Source organism: Pteropus medius, unplaced genomic scaffold (genome assembly GCF_902729225.1).
Source record: "Pteropus medius unplaced genomic scaffold, Ma_sr-lr_union100, whole genome shotgun sequence".
Taxonomy (NCBI): Eukaryota; Metazoa; Chordata; class Mammalia; order Chiroptera; family Pteropodidae; genus Pteropus; species Pteropus medius.
In genome coordinates, this window is record NW_024342473.1 from 19,237,816 (window position 1) to 19,257,544 (window position 19,729).

Below are 19,729 nucleotides of genomic sequence, written 5' to 3' on the forward strand. Positions count from 1 at the left end.
GAAGTGGTATGTAGTTTTACTACATAAAAGCAAGCAGTTGTTCTCAGATTTATCTTTTTGAGATGAGAATGTACTAATTAAAGAGAAAGGTATAAAACACAATCATGATAGAGTACATAAACTGTTATACTGTAGCATGTTTGTCACTGAAAGATGAAGAAACAAAATTGTTCTAAAAGCAAAATTTAGGAAAAAACAGTATTATCATATTTGCAATTATTCTTTTAATTTAGAGACATCATAGTACATTTTATCCCTAAGTCCACTTGAAGTTTCAGAGACTATGACAGGGGAACTGAAGAGTGACAAAGAAGCCTCTCATCCCAAGTCACAATAAAAAATCTCAGAGAGTGAAGGGGGAACTCACGGCAAAATATAAATGTTAGGCTTTAATAATGTATCAGTTTTCTGTTAATTTTCTACAAATAATTAAAAACAGACTAATAAATTCTGAATTTGGAAAACACTGACATTTATGAAATAATTGTTTTATCATGCAAATTAATTTACATTGAAATTCCAGGGATATGTTAGCAATTATCAGCTCGTTGTTAAAGAGTTCTATCCTGAGAATCTCATTAGATAGTGATGTAAAGTACAGTTGTTATCATTCTGAGAACAAAGGGATCTTGAATGAGTAATCAATAGCAACTGGCAGAAAATGAGACATTAATTATGATCCTCTCTAGTGTTTTGTCTAAGACAAGATTTCATTAAATGCTTTGTGCAACCTGAATAGTTTCAAGTCATTACCAACACGTTGGACAAGATATTAATTTGTGTGTGTGTGGCGGGGGGGTGGGGGGTAGTGGTGGTGTATGTGTGTGTGTGTGAAGAAATGGAGATGTACAGAGAAACAAAGTGAAAGAAAACCTGAGATGCTTCTATTCCTTTCCCAGGTCAATAAAAACACACCAACCACCACTAGCCAACTGTTATGCTCATTCTTTTACAAGTCTCAAATCTTATAATCTCAACATGGTCTCTTGAAAATTTAATGATCATTTTCTATACTTAAAAGTGTCATGCAGGTTTGAGAAGATAATGACAATCATCCATCAAATGTTTCCTGCCAACGCAATCAGCCCAATCTTTCTGGCTTAAAAAGAAAAAAAAGAAACTATCTATGTACTATTAAATTACTAAAACATGGTAATCTTAGCAGTTTGTTTCCAAATCTTTATCAGCAACAGAGGGAAATTTTACCATTTGATACTTCCTTTTCATTAATTTTTTTCTCTGAACTTTTCTCCTGAATCCTGTACCAGCCAATGAAAAGATACTATGTAGAGATATTTGGGACGTAGGTAAATAAAAGGAAGATGTCTTGGAAATAAAAAAAAAAACTCAAAAACTATGAGGACAACAAGCTAACAGCCATTTTAATATATCCAGTATTTAAATAATGGAAAATATGCAATAAAAATAACTTTTAGTATTTTATTGCCTTCCATAAAGAGAGTCCTATTTCCAAAAATGGTTATAAGGGATTTCTAAAAGGCAGACTCTCATGAGGTTAGTAAGGGGCACACTCTAAGTATGTTTCCTCCTAAGTCAGTTTTTCGAATGTCTGAATTTAGAAACTTCCTTGTTAAATAGGGCCCTCGGAAAGTCATCTGCAAAGCTACTAGCATGCCTTTGAGCCATTTCTTTTATGAATACAAAGAAGCCAACTATGTGAGGTGCTTAACATTAAAAAGATAGGAGATAAAGAAATGCGATTTCCCTTTTGCCTTTGTGGAGATGGTGGTATATAGTCCTAAGATTTTCAGCAGAGGTTCTAATACTTTGAAGCCACTCCCTTTCCCTAGTAGATGCTAGTGTTCACATCTATTAAATGAGTACCCCCTCTTCCCAATGCCTTTTATTTTCAAGAATACAATTAAGAGTAACACAAAATCAAAGACAGTAGTAGGCATATAGTTAGGCATACAATACATTTTGAACATTCTATACTGGACATCTTTAAAAAAATAAACTTTTTGTTTTGAAATTCTCAAATATAAACAAAAGTAGAATAAAAAAACAGCACGACAAAACTTCAAGTACTTTTCACCCAGTTTCAACAAATGTCAGCATTCTGCTGCTCCTGCTTCCTTTATTTTGCTATCTCTCAGCTCATTACATGCCCCTCCTCCACAACTGACAACAATTTATTATCATGTAATATCCAGTCTGTAGTCAACCTCTTTTTTCATTCCCACCTCCCAAAGATGGTGTCTAACCTCCAGTCATGATTTAATAGACTCTTTTCTCCTGAAATAAGTTTTCAAAAGAATTAACTGACTTTTGAAAACAATGTTCCCAAAGAACACTAAGAACCAAAAAAAGTATATAATTAGCAAATTTTATGGAGAGTAAGGAAACAAAGAAACAATGAAGCTTTTTCCCTGCCACAGTAACCCCTGCATAATCTCTCTCCTGCCTTTCAACAGAAGCAAGAAATTAAATTGCCTTCTACCTGATACTCCCATGAGACTTTCCTCCCAACAAAAAGTTTATTTTACCTATGTTCCAAACAACTCACAAATCCCAGAAGTTTACTCTGTAGGCAGCTGATGGTTTATTCTTCTTGCTAATGCACTCTCTTTCCTAGATCACAGGACTCAGATTCAAACATTCTCTGACTGCCTACTGTGTGCCAGCCATTGTGCATGACCCTTTCACATGCTACTTCATGAATGAATCATCTCTTGGCTAGCTTTGATAATGATCCAGTATAAAACTGTTAAGTCTTCTTAATATTCCTGACTCTAATAATCCTCTATTCATTATCCAATAATCTACTCCAAAAAGATGCTATCAGTACTGGGAACCACTTGACATCTGAAAATTTTAAGCCCAACATTCAACTCTGACATAATTTTTCTTTACAGCACCATCACCCCCTTAATACTTTTTGCACTTGCTCTTTCGCCTCAAGACATCCAATTATCTTGACCTTTTCTTTTCCAGTCTCAAAGTTAAATCATGGCTTCATTTTCTTCCTTCAAAAACTAGACCTTGTAGTAACCATTATTTCATCACTATCTCAATTCTCCTATCCCTACTCCTCTTATGAGAAATGAAACCTTGAATCAATTATATAATCCCTGAAGCTTCAGGTTCCTCAACTGTTAAATAGGAGGAATAACAGTAATAGCAATAGCAGCAACTACAACAACGCTTTTTTCATAGCATTGCAAGGACCAAATGAAATGTTTGTAAGATGTTTAGCACGATGCGTGGTACTACTGTCTGACATATACCCATTATGTATTATTATATTATCATTAACCTACCTAATTGGCCTGAAAACTTGATCACTATATCAATCCAAATATTTGCTGTCTATGCTTCTACATTTAGTTTGCTGAGTACTACTGGAGTAAAAATTAAAACACATATAAAACCATATAGGTTAATGTTAACAGTAATTTCTAGTCTCCAATCTCAGATGGATCATCAGCATCTCTTTGAAAGCATTCTGTCACTTGAGAGCTCATGAAATTAGAAGAACATTTTAAGGTCTTTTATTTCAATCAAACAACGGCTGCTCTAATCCCTCTATTAGAAAAATCCCAGTAGTGAATGCTTAGCCTCTGCTTGAACACATCCAGTCAGAGGAAAGTCACTATCTACCATGGCTGAATATTCCATTTTCTGAGAACATTCTTATATTAAGTTAAAATCAGGATTGCTTAACTCTTACCCATTGTCCAAAGTTTTAACCTTTGTTACAGAACAAGCCAAATTATGCTTCAAATAATTTGAAGATGCTTCTCATATTACTGGAGTCCTCTCTTTTTAAAATTAAACAGCCTTCAGTCCTTCGATCATTTACCATGTGCTAGAATTGCAAGTTATTTTACTATTTATTTGTGAGTTCTTTGAATGAGTTTTAGTTTACTTATGCCCGTTTTGAAATTCATTTGGTATACAGTATCAACTTCTTATTCTAAATATTATGTTTATAATAATTCAGCCTAAGGCTAAAAGTCCCTACTATCAGGTTTGCTGTTGTGTAAAGAAATATCCAAATTGCTCTTTAAAAACAACTAACTTTAATCTTCTTGGAAAAACAGCAGGGCAGTATATGACTGGCTCCATATGAAAGCCTTTGATTCTCTTGTCAGAAACACATATCTATATAGGAAAAAACTATGCTTCAATGGAAAATTCTGCATTACCTAGAGTATGGTCTGTTCTGTAAAGGATCAGAGAGAAAACGTTCCAAGCTCTGTGAAGCATAATTACTCAACTCCATCTTTGTAGCAAGAAAGGAGCCGTAGCCAAAATGTCAATGAATGGACATGGTTATTTTCTAATAAAACCATTTACCAAAACAAAAAAAGGAAAGGAGAGGGGATATTTGGTTGGCAGCCATAGTTTGCTGACCTCTGGGGTCTAGAGCACATCATTTCAGGTATCTGATTCTCATTCTATGGGAGCTATTTTGCAACCACACAAATTATAATTAATTGTTAGCAATGCAAAATAATCCTTATCGATAGACTTGTAAAAAATTTTGTGAAGGGATGAACCACCCTCCCCCACTCTCAATACCTCCCCCACCCTACTCCAAAGGAAGAAGTTTTGTCTCCATTTGAACATTAATTTCCATAATTCTGATCTATGACTATGTCTGTTTTTAGATATTCCTTTGAAGTGGTTCTAATATCTTACAAATTTCTTCACTGATAAAATCTATATACATGTTCATTTTTATATCTGTAGGAAAGCCATAATTTTACCCATCTAAAACAATTATCTTTTAACACTCATAATGTGCTGTTGTTATATGACAACTAAGATAACATCCCATCCCACTGTTCTTCATATGTGGCCTACAACGATAACATCTCAAATAGTTTTCTTGTCTCCGATTTATAAATTCTCTTGTATGTCCTGAACCAGAGCTTAACTGCTAATAAACACTTGTATTTTTTGTCATGCCACACAGCGTGTCCAACCCCAAACCCTTTGGTAGGATAAAATACAAACTCTTTGGTTAGGCATTCAAGCATCGTCCTTACAATTTGAATATCTCACACTGTTTCCCTAATAAATATTTCATTCAAGCCAAATTAAACTGCTACTATTCTTAGAATAAACATTCACTTAACTTTCATTTAAAATACACTCATTAAAAGGTGTTCACTGATACCTTCTATTTGTCAGGCACACAACTAGATACCTGTGAAATATAACAAACAAATAGCCAGTGACCCTGCCTTCACAAGTTTATAGTTTTGGTGAAAGAAAATCAAGGAAGCAGCTACAAAGTGTGTTGAATATTACTGCCTCTATTTCATTAGTCATATGCTCTCTTTCTTCAAGATATCCTCCTCCCTACTCCTGTTATTTTACCGATTCTCTAAGATCCTGGAGTTCTATACTTTTTTTGCAAAATCTCAAAATCACATTAATTTATTTTTCTCTCTTCTGAGTTCTAACATATCTGTGCTAGTTACCTGAGATTTACTATGGATCATTTTATCATTTTAGTTAATTTTAGGTGTGTACATGGCTGGTCTCCCCCAACTTGAATGTACGTTTCTTGAGGGCTGATATTCTTTTATTTTGTTGCTTGGTCCAGTTCCTTATACACGATAAAACAAACAAATATATATTGATTCGATTCTTTATTTGTTAAGCAAATCCTGTAATGCCTTAAGATGTTTCCCTTGCATTTTTCACCTAATAAGAAAGAAGCATGAAAGAAAAGATGAAACATTTAAATTGTAAGAGAATTTGGTCTTCTTAAAATGAAAGTTGCAACATTATCTTTGTGACTTTGAAATACCATAGTTATTAAGGGCACCATAGTCCTTAGGGAAAAAGAGATTCTTTTTATTACAAATGAACACTAAAATTGCCAAAATTTGGCCAATAATATGTAAAATATAACAAAACACTACATTGTGAGATACGGAGCTGTAAAATTAGTCCTATGAAACAGTGCAAAAATCTCCTATTATTTGATTCAAAGTGGGTTTGAAATAAAACAAATCATCTCAAATACTTCTTAGGACATTTATTTTAAATCTACAGAAATGTGTAAAAGAATCACCTCAAATCAAACTACATCTAGATATTAAACAATTAGGGTTACTGAAATCATTTAAAGTGCTTTAAAATTTCTGTCTTACCAACTTAAAAAGTAAAAGCAGTGATGCAGTTCAGGATATACCACCCCAAAATATGATACATTGGCCTAATGAATATATTAAACTGAGGATTTTGAGAAACCCACAGAAGCAGGAGGTGATTCTAGTCGTCCCATTCCCCCAGTCCTTCTTCCCTGAAACAGGCCACAACACCTTCAATGTTGAGAGGTGCCCTTCCTATACCTGGAGGAAAGGAACATCCTTATCTCCAAAGACAAAGGGATGCCAAGAAAAATCGTGACAAATAGGCCTTGTTAAATTTCCCCTAGTTTATTACAATTATCTCATATTCTTTAATCTATCATATTCCTTCACAACTGTCCACTCTTTATCAAACCTACCATAAAAGTAGATAAGCTGTTTCCTTCCGTTCCTTATGAAGGCTCCTATGTCACATAAAACTTATATTTTGTATGTTTTTCTCCTGTTAATATGACATTTTGCTTTCAAACCCAGCCAGGGACCCTAAGGGGATTGAGAAAAACTTTCCTCCCCTAAAGCAGCAAGACTTTCTTATTTTTTTTATAGGTATCTTAGGCTGGATAATTATTCCATTGGTCTAACCCTTTAGGGTTTTCTTTATATTTACTGTCAGAAATCACTCCATCAAGTAACATAGTTCAAATTCTAAAACTGTCATTTCTTACTGGCTAAGGAAAATTGTCCTCCTTAGGAGAAAAGCCTTATTGGAGGAGAAAGGGGAAGATAGAAAGAAAAAGTAGTAGTTATACCATAGGTATCTTTTATGTGGAAGCTTGTAATCACACTACCAACTAGAAATGATCCTGAAATGACCAAAGAATTACAAGTCCAGAAGGGACTGGAAATGTGTTCATCCACAGAACTTAAATCTCCTTTCATGAAGAGAAAAACTATAGAAACCTTGGGTTACCTTATAGGAGTTCCTTCTATAACTGGGATACCAGTGCTTTGTCAGATACATGTTTTGTAAATACTGACTCCCAGACTGTGGAAGTTGCAGGGATACATTTATCTTGCTTCTGCCCAAGACTGCTTTCTGTATCTAAGTCTCCTGTTATAATCTTTAAATTGATAAGCAGAACTTGTCTACCTCGTTCTTTGGCCTCTTAGTACCTTTGGTGTTTGAGGACAGCTTTGCATACACAGCCCTTTCACGAAACAAACTACATAAGCTTGGTCGTACGTCTGGGCTCTGTTCTAACGTCATATTTCTCAATCATGACAGTACTGTGCTGGTTAATTACTACAGTTTTATACTAGGTCTTAAAGTCAGGTAGAATAAATTCTCCAACTCTGCTCTTCACTTTTCAAGACTGATTTGGGTTTTTAGGTCCTTTTTATTTCCAAAGAAATTTTAAAATCAGCTTGTGAGTTGTTCCAGTTTTAGGCTATAATGAATAAAGCTGCTTCAAATATTCGTAAGGAAAGCTTTCTATGAATAATGTTTTCACTTCTCTTGGATAAATATCTGGGAGTAAAACTGCTAACTCATGCGATAGATGCATATTTAACTTTATAAGAAACTGCCAGTTTCTTAAACTCATTGTACCCATTTTACAGCCCCTCTATCAAGTATCATCTTTTAATTGTAGCTGTTCTGGTACATGTGTATTAGTATGTCACTGTGATTTTAATTTTCATGTGCCTGATAGCTAGTAATGTGGAGCTTTTTTAATATGCTGACTGCCAATTTGTATATCTCCTTTTGTGAAGTGTCTGCTTAAGTGTTCTGTCCATTTAAAAAATTGGGTTGCTTCTTTATTATTATTTAGTTGTCAGGGGTTATTATGTATTCTACATATAAGTCCTTTGTCAGATACATGTTGCAAATACCTTCTCTTGTTCTGTAGCTTCTCTTTTCATTTTCTTGATGAACACAGGTCTTTTTTGGACACAGGTTTTTAATTTTGATAAAGTTCAATTTATTAATTTTTCTTTTGTTTTATACTTTCTATGTCTTCCTTAAGAAACTTCTGTTTACCCTGAAGTGGCAAAAATTTTATCTATTTTTTTCCCCGAGCAGCTTTATTTTTTAGTTTTCATTTTTNTTTGTTTTTTTTTTTTTTTTTTTTTTTTTTTTTTTTGCCATATTGGTATATAGTTGTTTCAGCACTGTATGTTAAAGAAATGTTTCTTTTCTCACTGAATTGCTGGGGTGCTCTTTCAAACATTATTTACTGTATAGGTGTGGGTCCTATTCTAGACTCTATTCTACTCCATGATATATGTCAATCTTTCTATGAACACCACATTGTCTTAATTAGTATTGCTTTACAGTTAAGTCTTTAAATCAGATAAAATAAGTCCTTCCTCCTTTCTTCTTTTTGAAATTTTCTGGTTCTTAACCCTGTGACTTTTTCAAATGAATGTGTAACCCATTTCCCGTTCAGAAAAAAAAAGTACAGCTCGCTGCCAGCATTAATCTAAATTTACATAAACATGTTCTTTGAGGCTAAAGCAAATCTGACTGGTTTTCAATGTAAAAGTAAAATATAAAAACTGTTATTAGAGTTATTTCTAAACAGAACTTGTCTCTAATCCTAATGTAACAGAAATGTATATGATGATCGGTATTTAATAATTGTTTTTGTGTGCTAAATTTTAAAGCATAGAATAACATAAAACAGATCATCATATTCTGCACAAAAATATCGCCTTTCCCTCCAGATCTTCTTGCCATCCTTGTCGTTGTGCCAGCAGCAAACTTCAGTGACCAGTTGGATTCTGTTTTCCTGATGTTGGTGTTATGTTCTTGGGGAAATGTCTTCCAGACAGGTGAAGGAGTATGACATCCTCAGAGCACAGACGACCTTGAAGACACTGCTGCCCTGGCTTGTGATGCTTTTCCAGCATTCTTTCAATCAATGTCAGTCTGAAGTTTATATGACTGATTGTGTGCTCAGGACTGTCCTTCTTGAACAGGCTGTAGAAGTTCGGCAAGGTAATGTTTAGAAGGTGGCAAAAGAATTTCCTATACCAATACCAAAACTTATGCCTTTTGCACTCAGTTGGATAAGAAGCGAGCATCTGATCAGCCGAGTACACTGCTACCATATTCTCATTATAATCCACAATGACACATGGCTTCTTAGTTTTCTTTCCATTTCTGTTGTCTATTTCAGAGTATTATTGTGAAATGTTGACAACATTGTCACCTCCTTCTTGTCACATCATTTCACTGCCATAAGTTCACCACAGAATCTGGCTACAGTTGTCCCCTTTGTAATCCTTTTTTTCCAGATCATTTGGCATCTGTTTTCTGTTTAAACAAGCTATCCCAATTGCATCAGTCCTGTTTTGATATAATTCTCTGAAAGCATAGGAGAAGTATAGCAAACTTTGGGGGTATGGTTAAGACTGTAATCCACAAATTATCTCAGGATAAATGCTGCAGCCACAAGTGCCCCTGGTGAGCATTCTCAGGGCAAGTGGGAAATGGGTTAAATAATCTTGTCAATGTCAATAAGAACCTGCTGGAATTCTGATTAGGACTGCACATTAAATCTATAGCCTAATAAAACTAACATCTAAATGATATTGAGCCTTCTAATTCATGAACATGGCATCTATCTCCATTTATTTTGATCTTTTCTATTCCTCTCAGCATTATAGTAGTCCTCCCTTATCTGTGGTTTCATTTTCTGTGGTTTCAGTTTTTCCATGGTCAACCAGTCTGAAAATACCAAATGGAAAATTCCAGAAATAAAGAAGTCATAAATTTTAAATTGTGTGCCATTCTGAGTGGTGAGATAAAAATCTCAAGCTGACTATAAAGCAACCACAAAGTTGCTTGTTATGTACTGTCACAAAGTCAACAGTAGCCTAACATTATGTCCCACTGCCTACTGTCAATGATCTCACTTCATCTCAACATATAAGCATTTTATGATGTCACCAAGAGAAGGGTGAGTACAATACAGTAAGATAAAACAGTCCCCCTTTATCTGTGGGAAATATGTTCCAAGACCCCAAGTGCCTGAAACCATGCATAGTACCAAGCCCTTTATATACCATGTTTTTTCCTATATGTACATACCTTTTCACTTGAAGAAAGCACTTTATGGCTTCTCTTTAACATATGTGGATTGCAAGTATCAGTACTCTTGTGCTCTGAGTCCATTATTAAATAAAATAAGGATTACGTCAACACAAATACTGTGATACTGCAACAATCTGATAACAAAGATGGCTACTGAATGACTGGTGGGCGGGGAGCATATATAGCATGAATATGTGAACAAAGGGATGATTCATGTCCTGGATGGGGTAGAGCAGGCCAGCATGAGAGTTCATCAAACTACTGAGAATGGCACACCATTTAAATTTATGAATTGTTTATTTCTGGAATTTCTCATTTAATATTTTCAGATCCCAGCTGGCCCACATAACTGAAACCATGGATAAGAGGGAATACTGTATTTTGAGAGAAAAAAAACCACATTCACATAACTTTTATTACAGTATATTATAATAATTGTTCTATTTTACATTATTGTTGTTATTCTCTTACTGTGCCTAATTTATAAATTAAACTTTATCATAAGTACTTATGTATAGGAAAAAACAGTATAGTATATGTAGAGTTCATACTATCTGTGGTTTCAGGCATCACCTGATGTCTTGTAACATATCCCTCACAGTGGAACTACTGTATTTTAATACTTTTCATTGTTGAAGTCTTATAATCTTTTATTAAACTTATCCCCCAGTACTTTATGCTTTTTGATGTGACTATAAATGGCACTATTAATGTCATGTTCTAATTATTTATTGCTAGTGTATAGAAATACAATTGATTTTTTAGATTGGCTTTGTATTCTGTGACATAGCTAAAAGCACTTGCTACTTGCAGTTGTCTTTTTGATGATTCCATAGGATTTCCCATGCACACAAACATATCTTCTGAAAATTCAGCTTAATTTATTCCTTCCCAGTTTTTATGTCTTTTTTTTTCTCCCTTGCACTGGCCAGTACATAAAATTAAAGCGATGCGAGTGAAAACTTACCTTGTTCCTAATATTAGGGGGAAAACATTAGTCTTTTTCACTATTAAGTATACTCAGTTATAAATCTTTAATGTATATCTTTTATCAAATTGAGGAACCTGCTTTCTATGTTTAGTTTGTTGATAGGTTTTATTACGAGTACTTGATTTTGTCGAATACCTTTTCTACATCTAAGGAAATAATCATATTGTTTTTCTCCTCAATTCTTCCTTAATTGGGGAACCGAATTGATTGACTTTCAAATGTTAAGACAAACTTTCATTTCTGGTACAAACCAGATATGTGGTTTGAGTATTAGGGTGATGCTCACCTCATAAAATGAGCTGCAAAGTGCTCCCTATTTTTGAAAATAATTTTTATAAGGTTGGTGTTATTTTTCCCCCTAAACATTTGAAAGAATTTACCAACAAAACTGTATGACTCTCAAGTTTTCTTTGTGGGATAGTTTTTGAGGTAAATTTACTTTCATTTATAGCTTTTGTTTCATCTTGTCTCCGGTTGGTATTTTTTCAAAAAATCTGTTTACCTAAGTTGTCAAGTTTACTGAATTATTTACAATATTTCCATATTATATTTTAACATATATGCCATGTACAGTGATAAATCTCTCTTTCATTCCAAATATTGGTAATGTCTGTTCTTTCCCCTTCTTCTGCACTCCTTTGTCTTAATCTGTCTAGCTAGGAGTTATAAATTTTATGAGTCCTTTTAAAACAACCAAACTTTGGCTTGTTAGTTTTTCCTATTATTTGTGTAATATTTCATTGATTTCTGCTTTTATTTGTATAATTTCCTCTCCTCTACTTATTTTGTGTTTTTTTCCCCCTAACTTCTTAGGGCAGAACCTCAGGTGGCGCACTGTAGAATTTCTTTTCAAATACAAACATTTAAAGCTATACCTTTTCTTCTAGGCACTTCTCTAGCTCCATCAACACATTTTACTATATAACATTTCATTATAATTCAGTTAAAATCACTTTCTAAATTCCTTTGTGACTTCTTTTTAGAACCATGGGTTAGACATAGGTTTTTAATTTCCAAATTTTTGGTGTTATTCTAGGTATCTTACTGGCTTCTTGTTTAATTCTTTTGTGGTCAGAAAATATACTTTGTATGACTTCAAACCTTGTCAGTATATTGACACTAGTTTTATGCACTAGCATATAGTTCAATACTATTGAATGTAACAAGTGCCTTAGTTTTATGGACTAGCATATAGTTCAATACTGTTGTATGTAACAAGAATTTTTTTATATTCTTTGGTTGTTGGGAACAGAGTTCTATAAACATTAGGTCAAGATAGTTGACAGTTCATTTAGTTCTATGTCGTTACTAAGTTTTTCTCTAGTTATTCTGTCAATTTCTGAGAGTTATTCCAATCTTCAACTATAATTGTGAATTCATTTATTTCTCTTTAATCCTATTATATTTGCTTCATTTATTTTGAAGCTTCATTATTAGGTATATACACATTTATTATTGCTATATCTTCTTGATGTATTGAATCTTATCATTTTATCATTATCAAATGTCTGCATATAATGAGATTGGCTAAAATAGGAAAAAAATATGGTAAAGAAGTAAATGGTATGGGTAAATTTCCAAATAACTAAATGTTAACTGACTTTTTAAAGTTAACTGGCATTTTCTCAAGGGTATAATACCAGAATTCTGAGGAAATTTAAATCTCTGTGGAAAAAAACAAGACCCTTCCTCTTCTAAGTTTGAATATTTTGAGAAAAAACATATATAAATTATTTGAATAAATAATTGTTTAAGAGATTTCAATGAGAAACTGTTGTTAATGATAAAAGAATTCTTCAATCCATGATGGCAGTTATTAAAATAGTATACCCATTATTAATAAAGATATTAGCTTCTATGCTCTGTGTTGAATCAATACAAAAAAAATTCAATTGCAGAATGATCTATCAATGTTTCCAGTAATACTGCTACACCAGTCTCCTTTTAATGGCTCATCAGCTATGCAATTGCTGTGAAGGTAATATGAGGAGACTCATTTAGCAACATATTATTACATCATCTTAACATGAAGTAAAGCCCATCAGGCATTATTAAGTTAGCCTGAATTTTGCAGTATGTCAGCAGCATTTTATGTACATTAATAGCAGAGTTAATGTTCCTTGGGGAATTTTGTTGAAGGACGATGGTTTCAAAGTGGTGTTTAGATGTAATTTTGTAGTCACTATTTATATTTCTTTGTGTTATCATTGTGTGATTAAGATTTTTATGTCACTTGTGAATAGGTAAGACAAAATGGCAGCCAATTAGTCGTTTAGGTGTATTTTTTTCTTCTCTGACCTATTATAATAAATACTACTTGGAATATAGGTTTTTCTTTAAATGGGAGTAATACATCTTTTTAAACTCTTGAATTTCCTGAGCTTACTACTTATGCCTCTAATCAGCTGGGACCACCCATAGTAATCTCTCCTATAAATTGCAGCAGAGTCAGAACTAAGTAACAATAATAAATAGCAAAGCCATTGCTTCTTTCACATCGAGGAATCTTTTACTTGTTTTAAGAGCCCTCCTGTCTTCATTGATGGTATTTGTCCTTGATGCAGTATAATCTTCTCTCTTCTGTGCGGAATTCTGGGCTTCCTTTTTGGGGGCTCATGCATTCTTTCTGTGAATTCTTCATAAACAAACCTTTCCCTCACTTGAATACCTTTAAATCTTCTTGTATATAGCAATATTGTTGTTTTATACTTCATGCATTCCAGTAATCTTACTTTTCTCTTTTCCACAGCCCTTTCTGATCTCTCCAATATGTTATAAACAATTGTTAAACAGTGATCTTACTTTTTTTATATATTTCATGTATGCTTATATTTGGTATATGCAGAGAAACTGGGTTTCTCAAAACATAATTCCTAGCCCATGTAAATCAGAATCACCTAGGAGACTTAAAAATATAAATTCTCAGGCCCCTCTTTAAACAAACAAGTTAAAATGGGAGGGAGATAAGGGCATAGACTAGGAATCTAAGGGATTCTTATGGTAGAGTATAGTTCCATCATAGTTAAAAACATCAAGCATGAGTATAGAAGGTTTAACACTTCCTGGATGTATGGCCTTCAGCAAATTATTAATACCTTTGGAGAACACCCCTTTGCTAATCTGCAAAATGGGTACTGTTAAAAGGATCAAATGTGATCATGTTTAATTCAATGCCCGGGCTCAGCTGGTGCTCATTCAGTAAATGGTAGCAATTGTTATCAGAACACTATAATGTACATTTAAAATAAATGTTTTTTAATATGAGAATTCTGGTATAAATATATATTAATTCTTGGCAAAAACAGTTAAGATTCATCTTGCAAAATTGGAGAATTATATAGACCTTACCACTGATTTTAACTAAATAATAATACCTTTGCCAAGAGAGTTTTAGAAAATGTAAGTGAAAACTCATTAATATAAGCATTAACTATGATTTATTAGACACACCTGTAGTTTCAAAGAGGTTACAATAGTTTTTTTTCTTAAGTTTAGCAGTAGTGTGGACATTAGGACAGTGGCTCTCAAACTTTTTGATCTGTTAAAAACAATATTAAGGATTTATGGTAACTGAAGGAAACTGGACTCTGGATGGTAATCACACAATAGAATATACAGATGTCAAATTATAATGTACACCTGAAAATTATATAATTGTATTAACCAATGTTACCTCAATAAACTTAAAAAAAAAAAAAGCAATATTAAGGACTCGAATAGCATTTATGGGTTATAGAAACCAGAACCTTTACAAAATATTCATTTATTTTATAAAATGTTTTGACAAGTACATGGAGTTTAATCTTCAGAGAGACCTACAAAGTTGGTAGAAGCAAAAATCGCTAATTCTGTTTTTCAAATGAGGAAATCCATTTTCAAATGAAGAAATAGGATTTAAGGTCAAATGACTTTTCTTAGGACAATAGGTGATAACTTGTAGAGATGGGATTTGAACCTAAGTCTCTGACTCTAAATGGCACAATGATGGGGTATGTATTAAATGGAGTAGTATTGTTAGTATGACAATTAAAATTGGCTCACATGCCCATGTGTGAAATTAGGGCCTGCATGCAGACAGAAAACAAATTTAATATATTCTGCCTTTCCTTTCTACTCTTTTTTGGCTTGATTCTAATGGAAATCTGCAGTGAATTGAGTGTTTAGGACTCTCAGTCTAAACATATGGGGAAAAAAGCAAAGAAGATGGCCATTAGTTGATATGCAACATGCTAGGGAATATGGAAGAGTTAAACAGTTCCCAAGAGACTAGAGGAAGCCTAAAAAATTGATTAGATGTAGGACTGAAATGAAAATATTTCTAATGTTAATAACTATACAGAATATTCAAGCTACACAGAGCAAATGTATGCTCTTCATGTAATGTATCAGTAACTATTTTGTTTAGGAAATATGTAAAAATCATTTTCAGAAATAAGTATTTCAGAAAGGGGTAGGAAAATAACTGCTATTCTGCTTCCAGGTAAAACAGATGCAAGTTTTTAAAATCTTCAATGATAGATAAAGATGGTCTGGTGATCTAGGGAAGGGAAACTATTTTAAGCAGAAGTAGCATAAGAACATTTTCAATTACTAAAAATCTAACACATTTTGTCACAAATTAAAGGCACAAATAATGGTGAAATAAATTGGATAAATTTCTACCTCCTCCATTAGAACCTTTATTTATGTGTTAAAAAATAATCTCACAGCTTTTGTAATTATTAAACTTACTTGACATCCTGGTAAACCGGTGTCTCTGCTGTATAGGGAAAATGAGCCTCTCTCTGACGTTTTTCCTATAAAGCAAAGAAAATAACTTTATATAAAAATCCTCATTTATTGATAGTCAATTCAACTTGACCATTCATGGTGATTATATTGGAGTTTAGAAGTACAAACAAATTAGAAACAAGATAAAATCCAATAAATAAAATTTTAAAAACTTACTATCATTCCAGTCAGCTTAACAGTCAAATGACTTTCTACATATAATAACATTTTATTAAGTACTTTCTTTTCATTGTGAAACATTAGAAAATATTGAAAAGAACAGAAAAGAATGGACCTTTATACAACCAATAGTATGACCATGTACCCACTAGGGAGAAATATGTTTTCTCATATTTGATTCAGACTGAACATTTCTCTCTCTCTCTTCTCTCTCTGAAATTAAAACAGTATAAACACAGGTCAAATCTCACCCCACACATCCAGGTAATCACTATCATAAAGTTGGTATATGATTTCTATGCATATTCTTAACCTTTTAATATATATTCGTGTACTCAAATAATATACAACATTGTTTGCGTTTAATACATTTATCTATCTTATTTATTTATTTTTATTTAAAACATTTATTTATTTTTAACCACTGTTTTTGTTTAATTTTTTTAATGTTTTTAATTTTATTATTATTATTTTTTTTAGGTGAGGCAACCCTTGCTTGACATCACAGATTACAAGGACCTTGCCAGCTTACAATTCCTTATTTTTTATTTTTTCTGCCTACAGCACCTGGTCTTCCTAGGTGGTCTTCCATCCAAGTACTAACTAGGCCCGACACTGCTTAGCTTCTGAGATCAGACGGGATTGGGCTTGTTCAGGGTGGCATGGCCATCAACTGCGTTTAATACATTTAAACAGATGAGATTACATAGTATCTTTCCTTTAAAATTTGTGTTTTTTTGTGCGATATTATATTTTTGAGATTTACGTTGATAATAGACACCTAGTTCATTCAATTTTACCATTAGAAAATGGTCCCATTATACAAATAAAATCACAAGTGATCTATTTCCCTAGTAAAAAATAGAATGTTTCTACTTTTTTTATCATGAAGAGTACTGAAACAAATATATTTGTGCATGTCTTACACTTACATAAGAGTTTCTCCAGATAGACACAAAGCAGTAGAACTGCTGGATTAAAGGATGCACACTTTCAATTTTATAGGTATTGCCTTACTATTCTCTGAACTCATCATGCCAATTTATACTCTTTCCTGAAATGTATAAGAATTCCTGTTGGGACTACATCTGCAGTTCAAAAGTTAGATGGCCAAGTGACAGGAATGGAATGGGCCAGCTCTAGAGGGAGAACAGATATCCCACAGTACTGACTACTGACAGCAGTGTTCTTACTCATTTGTTTTTTAAAGTGAATCTACAAATATTATATATAGTTTTTAACTAAACAGTCCCTCACAAATAGACATGCCTAATAAGATTTCTACAGGGATCACAGTTTGATGTTAATATCAAAGACGAAAACACAAATAAACAATGGCAGAACTAACTCTTTTTCTCCATTCCAAGGTAAAAACAATAACAATGTAATTAAATTTCACAAGTTGTCCAAAATATTTAGTTACTGAGGTCATATGAACGTCACCATATTGTATACTATATGAGTTATTAGTTTGTGATTGTATAAAAATGTATAGTTTAATTTTAAAAACTCCACACATAACATAGGATGCTCAAAATTATTTACTGATAGGGTACATAATTAAAAAAATAAACTTAGAGACATATGGACTAATATTCAATCATTTTAATTGACGTGTACATGCCACACTGGCCTACTGATGCAGAAATCTTACAACTCTACATTTGGTACCTATTAAACCTTTAGATATATAAAATAATCCTTGTAATAACAAAGCTGGTTATTAGAAAATACTTCAATAATTATGTGTATAATTCTGAGCCTATTAGGATATTATAGCTTATGCTGTAAGAAGCACTCACTGGCTATTACTGATGAAGCATATATTCAGGTGAAGTAATGCCAACACATAAAAATGCAGATTTACAAAAACAGGTTAATTAATGTGATCTACTTGCCTCACATTCTCGATATAAAGTAATATGTTCTACATAAAAATATTTAATTTCCAAAATATACATATGAAATAAAAAGGAAAATATTTTAACTCTTTAAGAATATACTCTTTACAAGTAAGACTGCTTGTAAGAGTCAAGGTGGTATCTTGGGATTTTGGACTCTGCTCTTTTACTCTTGGAATGTGACCTCACAAAACTATTAAAAGGATTGTACATTTAAAATTCTGACACATACCTCCCCATGCCTCATTAAAATGGAACAGAAACCCTGCTGGACCAAGAAGATGATGGAAAATGAAGGGAAATGCCAACTCAAGATGACTAGCAGAGAGATTACTGGAAAAAAATAAACAATAGCCCACATCTATGGTTTACAGGTATTACTTTATTAACCAAATAAATTAAACAAGTTTATGAGATATCAAAAATTAAGGAAATCGTTAAGAAAATGGTGCCTTTAAAAACAAATCATGTCCATATCCTTGGCAGGACAGAATGGAAAACTACATTAACATTTTAAACAGACACCATAAAGTTAAAAAAAACAAAAGACCATACCAATGGCTTGTCATTTACCACAATGCACTAACTATTGGTTGAAATGCTCAGCCCTTTCTATCTTTCAAATTTATTTTCCTAAAACATTATTTTAAACAACCAGTAAAGACTTAAAGCTAAGCAACAACTTAAGGTCTGCTATATTCTCACTTGAATATACTAGTAAGGAACTCTTTTTAAAAATTTTATCATTGAGGTAGAAAAGACAACAAAGTAAGAGATCAATATTAGCTCTGTTTTTAACAAATAACGGCTCTCAAATAAATGTTAATTTAATTATCTTTGTGGAGGCTACCTATTAGATTGTTTAAAAAATATAAAGTTTATGGTTGCAAGATAGGAGAGGTGTTGGAGGGGTGAAAAAAGGGGAGGGATTAAGGTACAAACTGGTAGTTACAAAACAGTCATAGGGATGTAAAGTATAGCATAAGGAATTCAGTCAATAATATTGTAATAACTATGATAGTGTCAGATGGGTATGAGATTTATCAAGATGATCACCTCGGAAGTTATATAAATGTCTAATCACTATGTTGTACACCTGAAACTAATATAATATTGTATGCCAAATATAATTGAAAATTAAAAAATTATTTAAAGAGTTTTTACATTTACTCTCCTGTGCCTATTAAAATTTCTAAACTCCTTCCTTTCACAAAGGAAATTCAAACCAAAAGAATGAAAACTAACTTTTTAAAAATTAAATTTATTGGGGTAACGACAGTTAATAAAGAATGAAAACTCATTTAACATAAGCTAAAAACATTACAAAGTGAAACTGGAATGGAAAACTGACAGCTGGTTTTAAAAATAATATTTAACATGATATTCAAATGAGATTTTGAAATGTATATACATTTTTATTTCACCTTTCATTTATTAGGAGCTAGTTATTTCTTAGTTGGGGTACTCCTGAAATATAATAATGTATACTGAGTCTGAGATTTAGAAGATATTCATCCTTAATTCTTTCAGAAATACTTTTCAAAAGAACTATTCTCATGAATTAAAATGAATCGTTGTTAGTCTCTATTTCATCTTAGGTGTCTAACCACAAAAATATCTGGCTATTCTGTTTCTGCTTTTACATAAGTATTATATATAAATGCAGTATGTGGACAATTTTAACATTAAAGTCAGATGAACACAGTTTAAGAACTGT

General features: G+C 32.7%; 1 protein-coding gene and 1 pseudogene across 6 annotated transcripts in view; both read right to left on the reverse strand.

Annotated features, from left to right (window-relative positions):
- TCF12 (transcription factor 12) overlaps positions 1-19,729 on the reverse strand; it is a 292,841-nt gene that overhangs the window by 82,903 nt on the left and 190,209 nt on the right. For all 6 annotated transcript variants that reach the window (XM_039865490.1, XM_039865493.1, XM_039865489.1 and 3 more), the window contains one exon: positions 15,893-15,957. In XM_039865490.1, coding sequence (XP_039721424.1) covers positions 15,893-15,957 — 65 coding nt within the window. The remainder of the gene's footprint in view (positions 1-15,892; positions 15,958-19,729) is intronic.
- On the reverse strand, positions 16,667-16,785 carry LOC120604698 (uncharacterized; annotated as a pseudogene).